The sequence below is a fragment of the Tachypleus tridentatus genome, chromosome 13 (assembly GCF_004210375.1).
Source record: "Tachypleus tridentatus isolate NWPU-2018 chromosome 13, ASM421037v1, whole genome shotgun sequence".
Lineage (NCBI taxonomy): Eukaryota > Metazoa > Arthropoda > Merostomata > Xiphosura > Limulidae > Tachypleus > Tachypleus tridentatus.
In genome coordinates, this window is record NC_134837.1 from 64,393,391 (window position 1) to 64,415,317 (window position 21,927).

The following is a 21,927-nucleotide window of genomic DNA, read 5'->3' on the forward strand; positions in this document are numbered from 1 at the left end:
AATGTTAAATATTTTTTTTTTAGAAGTAGTTGTTTCAATTTTATATTTTTTGAAAAACTAGTTAAAATAAATAGTTGTAAGAAGATACATTTGTCTTTGTTTTTCACAAAATTTGCCAATTTTCTCCAAAATTTACTAGATCACACAAAAAATTCTGTATAGTCCAATAGGTTTGGTTTATTTTGAATTTTGCACAAAGCTACATGAGGGCTATTTGCACTAGCCATCCCTAACTTAACAGTGTAAGACTAGAGGGAAGGCAGCTAGTCATCACCACCCACTGCCAACTCTTGGGCTACTTTTTTACCAACAAATAGTGGGATTGACCATCACATTATGGTGTGCCCACAGCTGAAAGAGCGAGCATGTTTGGTGTGACGGGGATTCAAACCCATGATGTTCAGATTACCAGTCAAGTGCCTTAATCACCTGGTCATGCTGGGCCCAGCTACAACAGGAAGGTCCAATGTTTAAACTCCACCACTTCACATTTTTAGCCATGATGGTGTTATAACAGTAACAGTCAATCCCACCATTCATTTATGAATACCTACATTATTAACAGAAAGCAGGTTATGCTGACTGGATGCCTCCTCCAGGTGTTTTGTTTCTACAGAGGGGATGAAGATTTTCTCCTTAAACTCAATGAAAGCTCAGATTTGTTACCAGGATAACAGAGAATCTCCGTATTGGTTATTTTTGTGACATCGACTGCACCAGACAGTGTGATGGGATTTTAGGAACTGCCTATATTCACATGTAATACTCGCACACTTTCAAAGCTTTTTATCATTCACTATTTATTTGTTATCTGTTTTTAATGGAAGTCTGTGTAAGTTAATCCATGTTTTTGTGTATGCCTCTGTCATTGTATCTCTTTGTTACCTTATATTGTGCATTGTTAAATGGATTTTTGCATATTTTTACCAAAGTCTGAAAATAAGTATTAGTTTGGCTTCCGTGTTAAAGGAACGAGGCTTTACACCAAGTTCTAGTCACGAAAGATTTTTTTTCTTTCCTTGTTTAATTTCCATTTCCAAATTGGTTATTCCATTCAAAAACAAGACTTACTGATTCTAAAATTATAACATTATGTATTTTCTTCATTCAACTTTACTTTGAAATCTCTTTAATGATGTCCTGATCTCATTACTGAAACATTTTTAATGGTTGCAACATAATTCATTTAAATCTATGGACTTCCATATTTAATAAGTAACATTATAGTTTAAAACTTTCAGAAAAGACAATTATACTCAACAGTGATTGCTGTACACCATTTGTTTCTTCAGTGTATTGTTTACAGAATTAGGTAGAAAATGTTTATTTTACATAGTATAGGCAACTATGAAAACAAAAACTAATTTGTTGATAGATCTTGAGCAAAATAATTATTGGTACTTCATGTAATCAAAACAATCTGAAGGACTTCTATTTCATGTTGTGTTTGTTTGTCCCTTAAAACATTTCAGCAGAGTAAAACATTGCTATTTTTCCATGTTTACAGAACAGTATCATGTTGTTTGTTGGTTAGGAGCACACATGGAAGTTATAGCCTAGACTACATAGTGTGGATGAATTCTGTAAAAAAAAATATATTAAGACATTACCAAAGAGAGTAACACCTCTTGCACAATAACAAGAAGATGGCAGCTTTACATTTATTATTTGTTTTTGCAATCTTTGTTGAGATTCAATGAGATTTATCATCGTCTATGTTCGTGGCAGTTAGGCATGCAGAAGTTTCACATAAAATCCAAACTCCTGCATTTCCCTCAGATGTAGGTAACAAAACAAAACCTCACTGTTTTAGTATTTAACTTTTTTTTTATAAGAACATGTCTTATGATCTAGAAATAATTTGGAAAACAAATCAACAGATTTGTAACAGGACTATCATGGGCTATTGAAGTGGATGTAGTTTTCTTATTTCTTTAATGGAAAAGAGAAATTTACCATGAAGTGATTAGAGTTATAGAAAGTCAAAAATGTATCAAAGGTTTTAGAGAGAGAGTGTGCCACTGCAGCTGATCTATATATATATTATACTTACTATTCTTTGATTTCTTAGCAAAGGGAATAAATACTATCAATAGACTGTGGTAATGATGAACTGTAACATTGGAGGTTTCATAATTTGTTTTTATTTCCTGTGGACCTCTTACTAGTATTATATACTTCCTGTACACTAATAAATAGTATAAAAATGTGTTTTTTCCTCTCTTTTTGACATCATTAGATCAAGGTTTGAACCTTTACAGTTATTAGACAAATTACTAGTTATGGTCAGTATAGTATAGGCAAACTAGTCAATATAAGGATGACAACAAAATCTGTTCAAGATACTAGTATTAGTGGATTAATCATACAACATTTCTCATATGTCTGTTTTCAAGTTTTATAAAAGACAAAGCTGACATGGACTATTGAATTATTGGTAAGACAGAATACTTCACATATACTATTATATGCTTATTCAGAACACGTTTTGTCTTACTAAGCTGAAAGGCATAGACTGTGTCCTCTCATTACTGTAGAATCAACCGACCTATATTATAGTAGTAATATTCATGTATGAAATTTTCTTATGTATTATATATACATCATCTCAATGGTCAAACCCTTAGCGTAGTATATTATTTTATTTATTGGTTACTGTATCAAGTAATGTATACCAATGTGTGTTAAAATTAAATTCTAAGAATCTCTTTTTTCTTATTTAAAGCTCAGAAGCTAATTACATTGTAGAGCACCTGTTTAAACCATAGAATCATGATTTTGATGAAATAAAAAGTTTTTTTGTGAAACTATTTTATTATTCATGTGTCCTGTAAAAGCATAACCATATACATTATTACATTCTGCAATAAAATAAACTGAAAGCTTACTCTATGATACACAACCTGATAAACCAAATTTTTGTCACATTTTTAAGTCCCATACTTTTGTGTAAATTTTGACAAAATTTCCAAGCATCTATAACAACAACAACAGAGTCATAACTTTCAGAAAGTGTAATTTTATTCATACATGAATTATAACATAGTTATTTACAACTTAATGATAAATATTTCTCCATGTGTTTTCTATAAACACTGGGTTTCTTCTGGAAAATGTTTCTTAGAAATCCAAGATCTGAAACAAGATCACAAGTTGGTTAATGAGATGAGTAAGTTATAAACTATAATAAATAACTATGCAAAAAACATTTACCTGTGTGGAAGTTGAATATTTTAAAGACCTTATAATACAGTAATGTTAAGCATATTACATTTTTTAAACACTATGGTCCTTTATGTATTTTAAACAATTAGAAGGGTCTAAAATAACTATTCCAACCACACTATATTTGTCAGGTCCATCATCAGAACACAATTTGCATAAGCTATGTGAAACAACAGTGCTTGTTATGGTGTGTATGTCTGTCACAAGATGGCAAGGAATGAACAAATGTATACTTCTAATGAGATAGTAGCATTAGCCCTAGTGCATTTTTAATCACTCCATTCTTAATTAAATCTTTCAGGGATTTTCAAAAATTAGGTTATCTAATAATAATGAACCAAACTGTGCTATATTTATCATAGAGTGAAAATCTAGTCCTTAAAATATACATTGCATTCAAAACAAATCTTACCAATTGTGGCAAAATCTTTTCCAAGTGATCCATAGTAACCTCTTTTTCTGCTGAATTCTAATGAAGGAATAGAATGTTTTCATTCATGATAAAGCCAAGTATCTCTAAATAAAGTTAGTTTCTATGAACACATACTAATACTATAATAATTTCACTTACAACAGTAGTAGTATCAAGATACAAACATTTCATTAACTTCACCACTCACAGCTAATGTAAAACTACTCCAGGAATAAGCGAACATACATAGTTTTCTGAAATAGTGATCAGGAAGCAAACAAGCATGCTGAAAAAGAACAACTGAAACAGAAACGTTGAGTTTGAAGAAAAAACTAGAATTGTCAGTTTCTGTAGTCACTAACTTACTTCAGTCATACTGTGATCGAGAAACAGGAATTTATTGTACTCATCTCTACTGTTAAAATATCTTTTATTGTGTCACACTTAACATGAAGTATAAATAATGACAGAAGTTCTGTATCTAGAGAGAATAACACAATCATCATGTTAACATACAACGTCTCCATCACAGAGAATGGTAGTGGAACAGGAGTGACAGTTTCCATCACATTTGTACTTAGGTGGGAGAGAACTGAGTGGAGAACCCTTGAGTTTTCAGCCACACCATTTTCCTTTATTAAAAGAAGGTCTGCTGACCTCTGTGGATGCTGTCCTGGGTTAAGTGGACATGTCTCTGTCAGTAGACGTAGGTTCCAGTGACTGAGGGTGCAAACGAATAATCATTTTGCATCTAAGGGTCGAAGAAGATGGACCTGAGCAGATACTGGAAGGAACAGTGGGGACATAGACAGGAGTAGACGTTGACTTGTGAACCTGCTTATCCATAAAGGGCAAACGACTTCACATGGTTAGATAATGACACTGTTGGAGACACCTAATTAGCTGTCTACACTGTAGCAGTGGAATGAAGTGCAGTACCATTTGTCCGAGATTGAGATGGAAACAATAACTTCCAAGCCTCAGGATAGGAAATGTTGTCAACCACTTTCAAATGCTGTACCTCTTTCTCCTCCATTCAGGACAAGATTGGTATTAAGAGGGGTGAATCACCACAATGATGCAATGAAGGTCCAGTTCACAGTTATGGACAACATGGCCTTTGTCACTGTGATGCAACAATATGCCTCTGAATGTCCACACTACTGACACTGGAAACATTGTAGTAGGTTAGGAATGTATGGCCATACCTTACAATTTAGATATCCTGCCTCTATCAAGGCAGGTGGATATTGTGATGTAAACATCAAACTAAGATATTGGTCAGCAAAATAATTCCATCCTTGCAAGTAGATATATGGCAAAACAGTAGAAATGCCTTGAGTGGAGAAATCAGCGAGGACCTCCACCTTAGGGATGTTCTTTCAATCCCTTTCAATGAGCACTCCTCAGGAGGAATTGAAAGTAGCATGAGAAGTGACATCAACAGGTATATTCCCAGTGATCTTCTACCTCAGGAGAAGTTTGTTACATGTAGGTGTAGATGTTTCCACCAAAATGTCTCAGAGCATAAATGCCTGACAAACTTGGAAGAAACAGCAAACCCCTGTTGTTCTTTCTGAATGAAAAAGTGAAACATTTGTCCTAAGGATTTGTCAGATAAAGAATAAAGGATTAAAAATTGAGGTACAGAATCTTACAGTGGTGGTGACTGTATGAAAGTCATCTATGCATTGTTGTTTACCTATAAGCTTTTTTCTTCTATTTTATTTTTTTGGAAGATTGGGGGATCCATAATAAATAGAGAATGATTCAGTGTCCACTGGACCCACCCACTATAAAGTCCTACTAGGGTATGCACTACAATGCCAAAGAAGGATATTGCTGCATTGCCAGGGTTTTATTAACACTATACTCAAACACCAGCATCAGAAACAATAACCACAACATCATTTGAGAATGTTCAACACTGGTACTCAAATTACCCTAGCCCAACAGAACCAGCCAGATGTCTTTGGGATGGGGGTGAGCAGCACCAACCTACAGGAATTCAAGCCCAAAGTGGTATGTTGGGGTTGAACTTCTCAACCACCAGAATCCTCTCCTCCCTTTCACAGGTTTCCATGCATGGCAAACAGGTGGGTGGATGTTCAGATCCCAGAAAAGGTAAACTGAAAATACAAAACTTTACCTGGGAGGTCCCTTCACCACATACAGGAATCCACCTAGAAGGGAGCATTTTGGAGTGCCACAGCTAAACAATATATGCAAAGCATTCTATTTTTGGAAGGTCTGGGGACATGCCTCTCCTCCAACAATTTTAAAACTTAAAATCATGAAACTGAATCTTGATCAACATTTTAACTACAAATACTTCATACACACAATACAATGTACTGAATTAAAAGTAGCATGTTTTAACATAAGTAGTCAAGCCATGACCTTACTGGATCCTATTTCCCTAATCCAAAATAATAATTTCCTTCTTGAACACCTGAAAATGATCAGACTTGGTGTTGAAAAAAAAAAAAAAGATAAAATATTTGGACACACTAAATTAGAATTAGATCATCCATACCTTTTACACAAAAGTAGTGGTAAGTGGAGTACTGCAGCTACATTTCAAAAGATTGGCATTAACTTGACTTACACCAAAATTGTATTCAACAAGCTCAAATAAAAGTAATCCAAAAAAAAGTTTTGTATAAAAAATTTCAAAAACTTCTGAACCATCTAAACTTAACATAAATATCTATATACACTGCAATATTGTTATGCCTCTATGATGTATAAACAAAATACTGTGATTAGGCTCAGACTTGATATTGCAAATATTACACATTTTGTTCAGAAATGTTTTTATGTATATATATATTACTTTTAGGCTAATGAACATTAAATGTTTTATAACTCTTTTTCACCTTTAAAAGAAACAACACACACAGAGCCTCTGAATGCTTTTAAAAGATCCAAGACAACATTAATATTATTTTGTTATCCAACTCAAAACATATTACATAAAGTAATAAGGTAAGTCATTTCTAAGTCTGGTTCCTTAAAATTAGCAACACAAAATATTCAAATGACATATGATACAATTCATTGTACTTCTCAAAACTTAAACTGCTACACAGTTTAAAAGTTAATTGTTTCACCACTTAATGTTAAATATTTTTTTTTTAGAAGTAGTTGTTTCAATTTTATATTTTTTGAAAAACTAGTTAAAAATAAATAGTTGTAAGAAGATACATTTGTCTTTGTTTTTCACAAAAATTTGCCAATTTTTCTCCAAAATTTACTAGATCACACAAAAATTCTGTATAGTCCAATAGGTTTGGTTTATTTTGAATTTTGCACAAAGCTACATGAGGGCTATTTGCACTAGCCATCCCTAACTTAACAGTGTAAGACTAGAGGGAAGGCAGCTAGTCATCACCACCCACTGCCAACTCTTGGGCTACTTTTTTACCAACAAATAGTGGGATTGACCATCACATTATGGTGTGCCCACAGCTGAAAGAGTGAGCATGTTTGGTGTGACGGGGATTCAAACCCATGATGTTCAGATTACCAGTCAAGTGCCTTAATCACCTGGTCATGCTGGGCCCAGCTACAACAGGAAGGTCCAATGTTTAAACTCCACCACTTCACATTTTTAGCCATGATGGTGTTATAACAGTAACAGTCAATCCCACCATTCATTTATGAATACCTACATTATTAACAGAAAGCAGGTTATGCTGACTGGATGCCTCCTCCAGGTGTTTTGTTTCTACAGAGGGGATGAAGATTTTCTCCTTAAACTCAACCCCAAATTTGTCTTGTAAGTTTGATAGTATTATTTCTAGATGATAGCATTTAGAACTGCATAAATTAGATATACTTCTATTAAGATTTTGGAGAATACAACCAGTCAATTTTTATATACACAATCCCTTAACAATCAAATGCCCCAGGTTACATCTAACACCAAATAAAATATTCCTCCTGTCACAGAAGAACTTCTAAAATAAAGTACCTGCTTCTGTCTGAGCAATGTTTTTAATTGAGGATGACTATGCTTGAACCTCAGACATGGTTCTTTAGTCCATGTCATGCAAGGTGCCATTTAGAATTAACTTTACAAAAATTCCTAATATCCTGGAATGATTTTTCACATAAACTTACCTCAGCTTGTAATGCAGCTCTTGCTGATGCCTCTAAGTAATAAAAGAAAAAAAAAAAAGAGAGAGAAGATAAACAGGATGTCCAAACATCTCATCACCCAGGAAAAAACAATACTGGACACACAAACTTCTACAGAATGTAGTAAAAATGACTTATGTCTGTACAAATAGAAACAACCTCGTAATTAAAAAAAATTAAAACTTTTTCAAAATAAACTTCATGAACTTATAATTACTTGTTTTAAATGTGAAGCCATAGCCAATAAAATATTTTTCACATCTCAGAACATATTTCTACAGGTTTTAAATTTAAAAAATCACACCTCAAATATAGAAAAATTGTCTGAATATCTGTACAGATATATATTTACAATAAGAACATAATTTAAACTAAAAGAATGTTATTACTGAAAATCTTGTTCAATTTTTATTTTAATATTATTTGATATATTTTGTTGATTTAACACTCAGAACAATCAATTATTATTCAAAATAATACTTCAAAAAAGTATATTCTATTTTTTTTATTTTTGGTCTGAATTTCACACAAAGCTACACGAGGGCTAATCTTGCACTGACCATCCCTAATTTAGGGCCTAATGGAGGGCTACTCTCTCACCAAAAATGTTTCCATGGTTGAAAGGGTAAGCATATTCAGTGGGATAAGGATTTGAGCCTATGGCCTGCAGGTTGCAAGTTGAACACCCTAACCACCTTGGCAAGTATACTGAAAAATGTTTGATTCCCAGACTTGTTTCTGGAGTTTGGGTTAGCCTGTGAGTGAAGTTATTACTCTTTTATCATATGAAGTAAGTCTAATTTAAATTGATTCAATTCATTGTATGGTCAATAATAACGAAGATAAGTCATAAACAGGGGCATAGATCCTGGGGAGATCTATTTTAGGTGGGGGTATGGTGCATACAATCATCCCCTCTACAGTTTGGTCTGTTGAATTGTTTCATTGCATCACAGGCCTACAAATTGTGTTTGTTCTTTTGATTCTCATGTTCTTACCAATTGAATTACACAATTAGGCCTAGATGTAGAATTTTTCAGTAGCTGATATGTACATCTTTAATACAGGCGTACTTCTAAGCTTTTTGATCTAAGCGATAGTTCTTAAGTATCAGTCAGTAGGCCTAAGTATACATGCAAGGCTTGCAAGCACTATCGCAGAATCTACCTACGTCTTGTACGTAGTGTAAGATTAAGTAAAATTTTCATCACAACAGATTGAATAAGCATGAAATTCGAAAATATTACTCCCAAGCAGAAACTCCTGTGATCTAGACCTGGCAGGCCATTTGTAGCTTGTAGCTGCATCAATCTTATGTGTATATTGTGTGGTTTTCCTACGCTATTTGTTCTTATGCATGTCTAGCCGGTTTTATTGTCGAACGCCTTACTCTCCTTAGCTTCCGAATCCGCTGACCATAGTGTACGTTAACGACAGGATCGGGCCGTTCGGATCCAGACGCGCCCTACATCACCCCCCTCTGCTCCCTTTTGTCTGAGCCTCGATTTTACAACAGGGCTCATTAGACCTGTGTTTGTGGCCCTCATTAATCCATGAAATTTCAGATTATCACTGCCCTCTAATAAAGTGCTGGTGCTTTATCGTAAAAAAACAATATATTCTCTTATCATTAACAGTAAAAATATTGTATTTTCTTGTATAAATAGAACACAAAAGGAGCAACTTCAGCAGCCTGAAGCCTCCACTCGAATTGTGTTGCTAGTTTTCGTTTAGGTGTTTTTATTTAAAAGACGTGATTATAGACATTATATTGCAACATGTTTGCCTTTTGATGAGCTTTAACAGGAATATAATATATTTGTGATTGTTTAAGTATTTTTTGAGAAACTTGCAATTACTTTTGTTGCAACCAACACACATTATTGTCCCAGAGATGCCCAGGCAGTCAGTCGGCTCAGTAGTCAATGTGAAGATTGCGTGTTCAACTTAAATACATTGTACAGTTCAGTCCTACTTCCATTCTGTTCTATCTTCATTCATTGTACGTTAGAGTTTTTCGATAAAGACTGTATTTTAGCCTGTTGAGTCATCTGGGAAACAGATTCCAATTATGATAGGTAAATGTCTGAAACTTTATGATACTAGATAACTGTGAAACAAGTTTGTGCAGTAATGAAAAATCTGACACTCCACAGATACAGTGTGGAAAGCCATATCATCCAGATGCACAACTAATACCATGATAGAAAGCAAAATCTCAAAATAACAACTTCCAGGGCAAGTGGTTTGATGAGTTCCCATGGCTGCACTTCGACAATTTGACCCAAAAAGTCATATGCTTTCATTGTGCCAAGGTGGAAAATAGAGGCATTTTTACAGGGAAATTTGAGAGGCCAGTGGAGTATACCTTCATGTCCACCAGTTTTTGCAACTGGAAAAAGGCAAAACAGAAATTCAACCAACACCTCCTCTCAGCAGAGATTTACCACATCTCCAGAAGGTTCACTTGATGTAACTCCAGTGATTGTCCAGCTACATGATGGAAAGAAGAAGCAGCAGGAAGAATGCAAAAGAAGTCCAGTCAAAATATTTAGAAGTTTACGTTTCTTACTGTGTCAATGTTTAGCATTACGTGGATATACTGATACGGAGGGGAACTTCCTGCAGTTAATGAGGCTCCTGGAAGAAGAAGATCCTGTGTTGATGGCCTACTTGTCAAAGAAAACCACATTCACCCAGGCTCAGAATGAAATATTGGAGATGTTCAGCCATCAAATACTGAGGAACATAACATAACACACGAAGTGCAGCAAAGTAAAATCTTTGCATTAATGGTTGAGGGCACTCAAGATGTTACCAGTGCCGAACAGGAAGCAATATTTGTATCATACGTAAATAAGAACCTTGATGTCCATGAGACATTTCTTGGTTTGTACAGTGTTTCCAATGCAACTGGTGACACAATATCCTCGACTGTACTTGATGTACTGACTATAGTCAATTTAAGACTCAGGATTAAGAGCACAAACTTATGATGGAGCCTCTAACATCAGTGGTGCGCACAGTGGATGCCAGGCAAAAATAAAAGAGAAGAAACCGTCAGCTTTCTTTTTTCACTGCGGAGCACACAAGGCTAATTTAATAATGCAACATGCAGTTGAAGCTTGTGAATGTATTCGAGATTCTATCCAATGGGTACATGAACTTGGTGTCTTGCTTCAGACGTCAGGACAATCTTTGAAAATATTGTATCATCAGACAGCCACAATGGTCCAGTTAAATACATCTGCCCACTGTGTCCAACACGCTGGTTGTGCCACCTATCTGCAATTACATGTGCTAATAATCACTACAGTGACATTGTTGATTCTTTGTCTGAATTAGCAAATGAAAAATCAGATGTAGCAGTAAAAGCATGAGGTCTGCTGGATAGATTTGACAAAGGAAAGACAGTTTTAGGATTTTTGATGGCTCAGCATCCATTAGCTGCATTAGAGGAACTAAACTGTGCATTCCAAGCAGAATCGGCAACAGTATCTGGCATGATTGAAGCATCTGCAATGACAGTTGAGCAATTGCAGGTATTGCAAACAGAGGAAAATTACAACAAGATATTTGATGAAGCTGAGAAAAATGTAACTTCCCAAGATCTGGTGCCTGTTGAACTACCACACATTCACAGACCCCCCCCAGAAGGATCACAGGTAATGGCTCAGCACATCATTCTGCAACAGCTAAGGATTACTACAGAAGCCAATATTTTGAATTTGTGGACACAGTCATAAAACATCTGACCACTAGATTCAATGCAGACAACAATGACTTGAGGCAATATCTGGCACTTGAGAAGATGATCACATCTGGCAAGATTGACAACTCGGTTATAAACTTTTACCCAGAAATCTCTGCACAACAGCTCAAGTTTCAGTTGCCAATGTTTGAAAGAACAACAAAACCAGTATTTCTGAAAGGTGTGAAGGATGCTTACTGTAAAATGCATGAAACAAGCCAGCAGATGTTCAGTGAAGTGTTTCTTCTCATGAATATTTTTTGTATGTCCAAAATGCAGCTGCGAATGTACTATCTGGGGCAGCATATGGCAGTAGTTTTTCACACTCACAAAGATGAGGTCGACAAGATAAATATAGAAGAGCTTATGAAAGAATTCATAAACAGATCATCACAAAGGAGGTCTATGTTTGGGAACAAGTAGACTAGAAGTCTAAATGAATCTTACTTCAATGAAGCATATGAATAATTAGGTGCTACATTGTATTGATGTGTAATTTTCAAGAGTTTGCAAATACATTTTAATTATTTGTATCAAACAACATGAACAGTTTTTCAGTAGATATAAACTTATCGAGAGTAATTACTAATTTTATTAATATATGAAACCTTAATTCATGCAATGAAAGTTATTAATAACCTTGTTAAGTATAATGGCCATCTTTTATACTGTGCAGTGTGCAGAAATAAATTCATGTGGCTGTTAATTTGTGATGTTTGTCTTTATTCTAATGACATTTTGTAAACTGTTCACACCTCACTTATACAATCCTACATGGAAATCTTGAAGTGTCGTGGCAACAAGATTACTCTGTGACTGCATGTTTACAGTTTTCAGGTTCACGTAATCAGAGATTACCAATTTGCAAATTGAACAGTCCACATAAGTGGTTGCAAAAATCATCTTTCCCATTGATGTGAAAAATCTATGCCCCTAGTCATGGAATTAAATAAGTTTTATAACTGCTTAGAACAGAGATGGCAAACCTGTTTGAGTGTGTGCCTAAATTGGGAGTAACCTTCTAAAAAATTCTCTTGTGTGCTCATGGTCAATTTAGCAACAGATTATCATTTGTTATTATTCTGAATTATTTTAAATGAAACAGCTTTAGAAGTTACAAGTTATTAAAAACTATAGTAATTCACAATAAATAAAATTAATGAATTAGTAACAATAATAATTTTAAAATAATAATAATTAATAACATGTAACTCTTAAATTATTATAACTATAATAATTCACAATAAATAAAATCAATAAATTAGTAACAATAATAATGGACTTTTTTTTTAAAGAAAAAAGAGGTTTTCTTGCTTGTTCACATTTATTCATTGTTTTACTATTAACAAAGCATTTTATGAAATGATACTCTTTGGTTTATATTATGTAACAAAAAAACAAGGAAAATAAACATATTTTACTCTAGTCACACAACTGCTGCTTCACCAACGATGACATATTTTGCATCAGGTTTGTATTTGGTCATTTTGAGAGCTACACCTGCAGCACTAGTTTCATCAGAAAGTCTGTTCATATAATTACACTTTACAAAGTTCAACACTGAAAATAATGTCTTGCAAAATATGTTGATGAAAAGACTGTTTTTTTTTTAGGTTTGGAAAATATTTAAAAGTGCCTTTGTAAACATCACATCTAAAAATTTTCTGTTTTATTTCAAAAGCTTTTAAGTTATTAAACCTAGCATCAAGTGTTTTGCCAGATCCCTGTAATTTGGTGTTCAAGTCATTTAAATGTGAGGAGAAATCTGTCAAAAACACCAAACTACAAAATCCACTCATAATCAGATAATTCTTGACAAGAAAATTTTTCATTAGTCAAAAACAGACAAATTTCATCCAAACACTCAACAAATCGTTTAAGGATTGAACCTCTACTTAGCCAACAAATATTGTCATACATAAGTGGTCCTGTGTACACCAAATTCACCTCTCTCAGTAAATTCTAAAATTGTCTTTTTTTAAAAACATGAGCAAAAATAAAATCAACTCCCTTGGTTACAAATCTACATCACGTTTTACACATCCTTGAGGCCAGCTTTTGCACACAAAGCCTCCTTGTGTATATTACAATGAAAGCTGACCAATGGATGCCCAACATATTTTGCAAACAGATTTACAAAACCTTCTTCTTTACCAATCATGTTGGGTGCACCATCAGTTTTTATGGAAACTATTTTTGAAAGGTCAACCTGTCGATTGGACAATTTATTTACTACTGCCTTACATATTTCAGTCCCTATGGTATGTTCAGGTAACGTTACCAAATTAACCAGATCTTCACAAATTTATCGCCTCTATGAAACTGAGCAATAATGGCTAGCTTAGTTGATGATGTAACATCAATGCTGTCATCAAGATAAGTGGAAATTTACATGAACCAATAACTTTTGCTAGCTGTTCTGCTATGTTTGTTTCTATCTTTAACATTCTATCTTTTACTGCATTTCTACTTGCTGGCAATTCCTAAATGCACTGAATATTTTTTCTTTTCTGGAAAACTGTCAAAAAGGAAGGAAGCTCGTTCTAGCCACAATTCTTTATCATACTTCCTATCACTAAGTAGTTTCCCATGTTGAGTAATAACCTTTAAACTTTCCAAACTAGCAGCAACCAAGTTGAAACTACCTGAAACAAATTTCATCAAATCATCTGATTGTATGTTGTAGCTGCTGACTTCTTGAGAAATGTGTTATTTTTGTTCTTGCTTGCTCATTCTTATCACAAAGCCATTTATGAACAGTTTCATAATGATATTTTACAGAGGAAGTCCTGCACAACACTGTTTCTGAACATAAGATACATAATGCTTTATCACCATTTTTGATCACATCAAATCTTTCAGTCCACACTTCTTGAAAATCTCTGCTACTACTCCTTCCATTTGAGCATCTTTGTTTCTTTGCAAGTTGAGCTGATGTTTTGACAAACTGAAAAGGGTAAATATAACTTAAAAATATTTCCCCAATAAACTTACATTCGATAATTTAACTTACCGTAACATAACAGCAGATGAAAATTTATGTCATTGATATAAAAATATATCTATAATTAACTAACTGTTCAAAAATACACATGCCATGCCAAATAACAATTATAACAATATAATTCATATATTTACTGTGAAAAAATAAATGCATAATTACCATTATTATCATTCAATATCCAGTATTCACTCACAAGCAGATGAAAAATATAAGTAGAGGGAAGCCAATACCAACAGTTTCTTTCTATTTCTACTCAAATACTGATGTGTACACTGGGTCTGTCAGGAACTCAAAACATATCATCGAATGTCACATGTTCCTGCAACTGCAAAGCTAGCACTAAGAGGGTGTGAGACATTTCCTGTTAACATTTCTCACTGCTCTCAGGTTGGAAAAAATGTGAAACATACAAAATGAATAAAAAATACATAAAGCAACTATTCATGGAATCCAAGTGATAAACTACAACTAGATTTAAACTACAAATTGATTACACATATGTTACCTTTGACAAACACTCTAATCACCTCTGTTGTCAGTCTTAAGGCATCTCCACTTACTGTAAGATAAAGTACAAGTTGTAATTTTGAACAAATTGCAGTCAATATTATAGTTCCTTACTAGCTTTTGTTCCTTAAAAAAAAACAAAAAATAACTTATAAATAATGAACAATTTTAAAAAGAATGAAACTACATATTCAACTATAAAATATCTAATTTTAGTTCTTCATATCCAAAGAAAAATATGTATAATAATTTACTTTTCACTTTTTAAGACTAACAAAAATGATTTACTCCATGGTCTGTTTATATTTTCTCTTAAAACCTGTTGTGTTAACTACAAGGAAAACATTAATATCCTAACATTCACAAATACACATCAGTGCAAAACCAACTGGTGTTATACTGTTTACCGAGGTGCTCTCTCACTAAACTTATCCCTAAGTGAACTGAATCATTATGTTCATTGTTTTGTCACACTGATTTTCTCTGATTTTAAGTTGATATGATTCAAGCTTTACCTATATAATTAACAATAACTTCCTCATGGATTGATTGTTTCAGTTGTGCAAAATTTCTTTATTATCATAATATAGAACACCCATTACATACTTCAAGAAATCTTAGATATTACAACTCATAATACTTAAGTTTCTTATGGATATTAACTAATATTTTGTACGTTGCAATCGAGCTAGCTGGAAGACACTGAACTAGTCACCAGGATAGCACCGAAAATTTGGATTTAGCCAATAACAAACACTGTGAAAAACACTATCATAAATCTTATTTATTCATTACCTACTAACAGGTTGTGAATAAAATGGAATTATTTCATTAAATGACATTCTAACAATGGTCATTACATTACAAGAATCTTGAAAAACTTACCTTGGTTGATAGCTCTTACACAAAAACCTGACCATCAGATTTACTTTGATAGCCTTTGTAGAAAAACCTGGCTATCACACTTACTTCTTGTCTTTTCCTTTTCTTTAAAATGAAGCTTCAATATTTCTTGAATGGTTTTCTTTGTACAAACCTGAATATCAGACTTACCTTGATTAATAGCCTTTGTATAAAAACCTGACCATCAGACTTACTTCGTGTTTTTTCCTTTTTTTTAAAATGAAGTTTCAATATTTCTTGGATGGTTTTCTAAAAAAAACAAAACAACTAAAATGTTAATACTGCTTTAACTAATCACTGAAGAAACTGAAATTACTTCCCTTTTAAATCATTTCATTGAATATATTGCTCAGTGAATAATGATTTATATTTATAGAAACAAAACCGAAAGTTTTGATTTCAAAGTAAAATATCTACAACTCTGGCAAATGCAAACTTTGTTTAAATAATACCTTAATGTCTATAAATATACTTCAAAAGCCAGTATTGCTAAACATTTTCTCAATAAGTGCATTCTCCCTTTTGGTTATATTTAAATGAAAGATCAATTTATGAACATCTTAACAGTAATTATAATTTTCTTAACATTGAAAGACAGGTATATCAGTTACAAATGCCATTACCTATGAAGGTAAGTGCTAGATTTCCATTAGGTTTCACTATGTCACTTACCAAACATTTTTTTAATTCTACAACATTTTTGTTATCATGATCAATCAATAATTATGATACCCTTATCATTTCCTTAACATTCTCCTTTACATTTGATTTGCTTCTTGTGTCTGTATAAAAATCTGTCTGATTAGGCTATGAAGAATAGTTACTTTTTATATTCCCTGTGAAACTTGATAATAGAAAACAAACTTTTGTTTACTTTTTTACATTTTAAAATAAATTTCAACAAGCCCAGCATTTCTTTAAGTTTATTATTTTTTATTACTAGGCTTAATACCAGCCTACAATATCTTTTAATGATTGCCTTTTAAAATTATAAATAGCTTAAATAACGCTTATAATAATTCTCTGGATTTTCTCATTCAAATGGGATACCAAGTAGATGTATCAATTTTTCAAAATGTACTGAAGTTTATTAAAATAAACCCTATTCATGTAAGATAATTTCTTGATATTCAACTTACATCTAATACCTATACAAACAAAGTTTTAATGAAGAAGAACCACAAATTTCCTTGCTATAGACTTCAAAAACAAACCTGGATCCAGTATGTATAAATACTGTGAATGTATACATGATTCATTAAAGAAACACATACTGATGTGAGAGAGAAGAATAACCTCCAATGTGTTCTCACTTCATGCTTATGAAGTTAGGTCATCTAGAACACTATGACAGATTCTGATTGAATCCATAACATGAACAAGTTAATGGAAAAGCAACATAACAATGAAAGTAGGTGTTAGGCAGCAGACTTTGCACTCTATGCTGGTCAAAAGTACAAGGTATTCATGAGAGAATGCTTTGTGAGGACCAATAGAAATGAAAAAGTCAACCAAACATACCAAGATTACCTTCATATATATCATGCTTTGGGAATTACAAAGTATTTTTATGAACCTTTTTATAGGACATCCATTCCTTTAACAACTGGAAATGTCACATACAGGTCTTCTACCTTTAAAATCTTAATCCTAACTAGCTCCTTATGACAAGAAACCTACTTTAAGTAAAAACACATCTAAGGATGGCTGGTATGGGTACTAACACTTTTATTAAAATAAAGTAGAAAACAAAATTTATTAACTTGAAGGTGACCTAAGAAGGTTGAAATGTTGTTCTCTACTTTATTTTATTACAAGTTTTAATACCCATACCAGCTGTCCTGAGATAAATTAATCCTAATTAAGTTGGTGCCAGCCAGCACTTTTGTAAGCTAAGACTCTTTACACCCTCAGAATGTGAGTCAAGCACTCTAACTACCCAACAGTTTTAGAAACAGTATAAAAAAAATAGTTTTTAATATACAGAAAATTCATGCATGTATTGGCTAAAGTGAAGCCATCATTATCATCTAGAAGACTAACAATTATTAAAAAAAACCCTAAAATTCAGCAGACTATTTAAAAAAAACAAACTGAAACGTACAATCTTTTTCAAAATATTTAATATATGATACACATCATTTTAAATAATTTCTTAGTGCTTACCATCAAATTACTGTTATTTATAGTAAATAAATGTCATTAAAGAAAGAGGCCCGACATGGCCAGGTGGGTTAAGGCATTTGACTCGTAATCTGAGGGTCAGGGGATTCGAATCCCTGTTGCATCAAACATACTCGCCCTTTCAGCTGTGGGAGCATTATAATGTGATGGTCAATCCCACTACTCGTTGGTAAAAGAGCAGCCCAAGAGTTAACGGTGGATGGTGATGACTAGCTGCCTCCCTCAAGTCTTACACTGCTGAATTAGGGACTGTTAGTGCAGACAGCCCTCGTGTAGCTTTGTGCGAAAATTTAAAAAAAAAAACTTTGAAGGAAGCCACTTCTATGGACCTGTTATGCATGTAAACAGTATCCATAGTTATCTAATAAACAACTGAAAATCAAAAATTTATGAGAAGGCTATTATCTTTGAATTTGTTTTAACAATGCAAGTTAGGAGTACAGAATTCAGTAAGTATCACACTATAGCAGTGAAACATTTGTGGGTAATAGTGATATATGTTCCTTATTTACACATTAGATTCTGCAACTTCAATATAGATCCTTTGTAGGGTTAGATGATTTAACTCATGTACCATCATGTAAAACAAGCAATTCATTGGAATTATGATTATGTTAAAGTCATAAACATGATCAACTAGTGCTTTCAGTTATGTCAACTGTTCAGTAACTGAAGTTACAATGAAACTGATTAATGCCATAGATATAATCAATTAACCAAAATTAGTGTTTCTAATTATTAATTTTTGATTATTACAACTATTCTATATTTAGATTATCACTATTATGATTTTATCTATTTTTTTTTGATTAATTCAAGTTTATAAAGATTAATAAATTAGTGTCAAAATTCCTGAAAAATATTTCACTTATCAAAATTATGATCTCCAGTTATTACAATTTTTTATTATTCCATTTGCCATAGAAATTAAAACAGTCCTTTAATATTTGTTTGTTGATATGCCCAAAGCTATAAAATGGATTTTTTGTGCTCTTTTTCAACACAGATATTGAAAACCAAGTTTACATTGCAATACGCCATTTGTAGTTAGCTTCTCAGAACAGTTTTGTTTTCTATCTTGTGAACATAATCCATTAGTTGAATTTATTTAATCAGGAAACTCTAAGTAGCAAACTAATTGTTAGCAGTGAAAACTAAGCAGTGGGTTTGGTTTGGAAGTTTCAGCTCTAAACAAAGACACGAGTTTTAGTTTTGCTTTCATTATTTCTGGTCCAGAGCTTAAACTATAAATCTGCCATGCACATAATCTAAAAAATTAAAAATATTATACTGCTTGCAAATAGAAAACTTGTGTGTCATAATTTACCCCTCCCTTCTTTCTTTAACAGTAAATATATCAGATACAATTAGTAAAACAAATTTACATTCAGAAGTGTCAAATATATTACATCGTTAAGGCACTTCTATCAAAAGCATGTAACATAATGTTATATTATCATTCATATTCAGTTTGGTTATTTACCAAACACTAAAGTATTCTAATGCCAGTTTATTCAAAACATTATGACTACTATGGTAAACTTGGAATTCGCATTCTGAATCCAGTAGAGGAAAAAATAAATAAATACACATCCGAGGCAAGAAATATGGTTCTATAGGTTTATGATATTATTTTGTGTAGAAGTCACACCAAATCCCTTTCATTTACATTTGGAATCCATGTGAACATTAGGTACGAAGTACAAAAGTTTAGGAATTAAACAAACGGGTACATCTGACCAGAAATATTTCCCCATGGATTTTGAAGGAGGTTAAAAACTGGATATGTGAGCCACTTGCTACTATTGTTTGTTTATCCTTGAACAGTGAGCACGTATCAGAGGATTGGGAGTTACTTAGTGTAACTCTTCTTTTTGAGGAAAATGATAAAAATTGTCCCAATGATTATAGACCTATTTGTCATACATCACTTCTGGGAAAAGTTTCTTAACATCTGTTAAAAAATGCTTTAAAAATCATTTAACAAAGCTTAGACTTTTATTAGATAGTTAATATAGTTTCCTTATGGGGAAAATCTTGTCTTACAAATATTTTTTTAAAAAGGTTACTGCTTACGTAGTTGAGGGTAAGCATGTAGATTTTGTGTACCTGAATTTTCAGAAAACATTTGATTAAGTGCCACATAAGGGGCTTGGACAAAAAACTGGATAGAAAAGTGGTTGAATGAAATAAAGCAGAGGGTTGTTACAAATGGAGTTCAGCCAAACTGGATTAATGTGGGGTTCCCTCAGGGCTCAGTTTTAGAGCATTTTCCGTTTTTGATTTACATTAATGATATAAAGGAATGCTCAATAAATTAATTAAATGTTCTGACGGTATTAAGGTCTTGGATGTTTCTAGCTGTGAAGAGAACGCTGGTGATTTAAAAAAGAATTTAAATCATTTAGCGAGTTGGAAAAATAAATGGCGGATGTGTTTTACTTATAATAAATGCAAGATAATGCATGTGGGTAATATCAATCTGAATTGTAAGAAGAATTTGGATGGGAATAACTTTAACAATGTTATAAGAGTTATTCGTGTAATATTCAATCAGTCTCTAAAGCCAGCCAAGCAGTGCATTGTTATTAGTGGTAGGGTAAATAGAATTTCAAGTTGTATCTACAGAAATATCGAATACAAATCAAAAGAGGTTACAATTTCACTGCACAGATCACACATCTGGTAAGGCCAGAATCTGGTGTTCTGTCTCGGGCTCGTTATTGATTATTATCAGTATTTTAACTATTATTATCACAACACTTTTGTAATAATACTTAATTTAGATAGGTATTTAAAATTTTGAACAAATTCAGTATAGTCTAAAATAAATACTTAATTTTACTTCTTAGTTATTTAAATATTTATAAACTTATCTAAACTACAAAACCTACCGGTTTAAACGTCATTGGTTCATTTGTCTCTGTTGTTTCCACGCTTGCCGCCATGGTGTTCTCAGCTTCTCACACACTTCTGCCATCTGTATTTAAATAATGTAATATTTCAAAATCAAATAATAAATTCCTAATCAGTAAATTTATCGGCCCGGCATGGCCAGATGGGGTTAAGGCGTTCGATTCGTAATCTGAGAGTCATGAGATGGAATCTCCGTTACACCAAAAATGCTCATCCTTTCAACTGTAGGGGCATTATGATGTGACAGTCAATCTCACTATTTAGTGATAAAAGAGTAGCCCAAGAGTTGGAGGTGGGTGGTGACGACTGACAGCTTTCCCCTCTAGTCTTACACTGTTAAATTAGAGACGGCTAGCGCAGATAGCCCTCGAGTAGCTTTGCGCGAAATTCAAAATACAACAACAAAATACAGTAAATTTATCAATGAACAGATCTTTGGATTACACCTGTTTTTTTGTTGTCTTTTTTCTCTGAGAGATATACAAAGTATAAAATAGTATACATCTGATAGTGGTAAAAGTGTTATGGTGATGATTTGTATGCTAATTTCAATTGCCAGGTAGGTCGGGACACGTTTACGAGCTTACAAGGCTAAAATTTACACAGGATTCAATTACCATCGGTGGAAATAATACAGTCAGCTGATTATGTGACTTTGCACTAAGAAAACAGCAAGTAGCAGTAATAAGTAATTTTGAGGTAAACAGTGACTATCAAACCAAATACGTCAACTACGTTTTTGTACGTGCTAAAAACATTACAATTATGGACTTTGTTTTGATATTCACGCAAACTCACACGCAAGATATCTATGCTAGTCATCTCTATCTACGAACAGATAGTTTTGTTTTGTTTTTTCTGTTGTCAAATAAAACTGATTTC

General features: G+C 33.1%; 1 protein-coding gene across 2 annotated transcripts; it reads right to left on the reverse strand.

Annotated features, from left to right (window-relative positions):
- Positions 1 to 2,999: 2,999 nt before the first annotated feature.
- On the reverse strand, positions 3,000 to 21,114 carry LOC143238274 (centromere protein X-like). 2 transcript variants are annotated; one of them, XM_076478362.1, is made up of 6 exons: positions 21,024 to 21,114; positions 16,140 to 16,194; positions 15,041 to 15,094; positions 7,763 to 7,794; positions 3,638 to 3,694; positions 3,000 to 3,135 (listed from the first exon to the last, which is right to left on the reverse strand). In XM_076478362.1, the coding sequence occupies exons 1-6, from the start codon at positions 21,075 to 21,077 to the stop codon at positions 3,121 to 3,123; spliced, it is 267 nt and encodes an 88-aa protein (XP_076334477.1). In that variant the 5' UTR covers positions 21,078 to 21,114; the 3' UTR covers positions 3,000 to 3,120. The 2 variants fall into 2 exon arrangements, with proteins under 2 accessions (XP_076334477.1, XP_076334478.1); XM_076478363.1 differs by lacking the exons at positions 3,000 to 3,135; positions 3,638 to 3,694 and adding an exon at positions 6,133 to 6,210.
- Between the last annotated feature and the right edge of the window lie 813 nt (positions 21,115 to 21,927).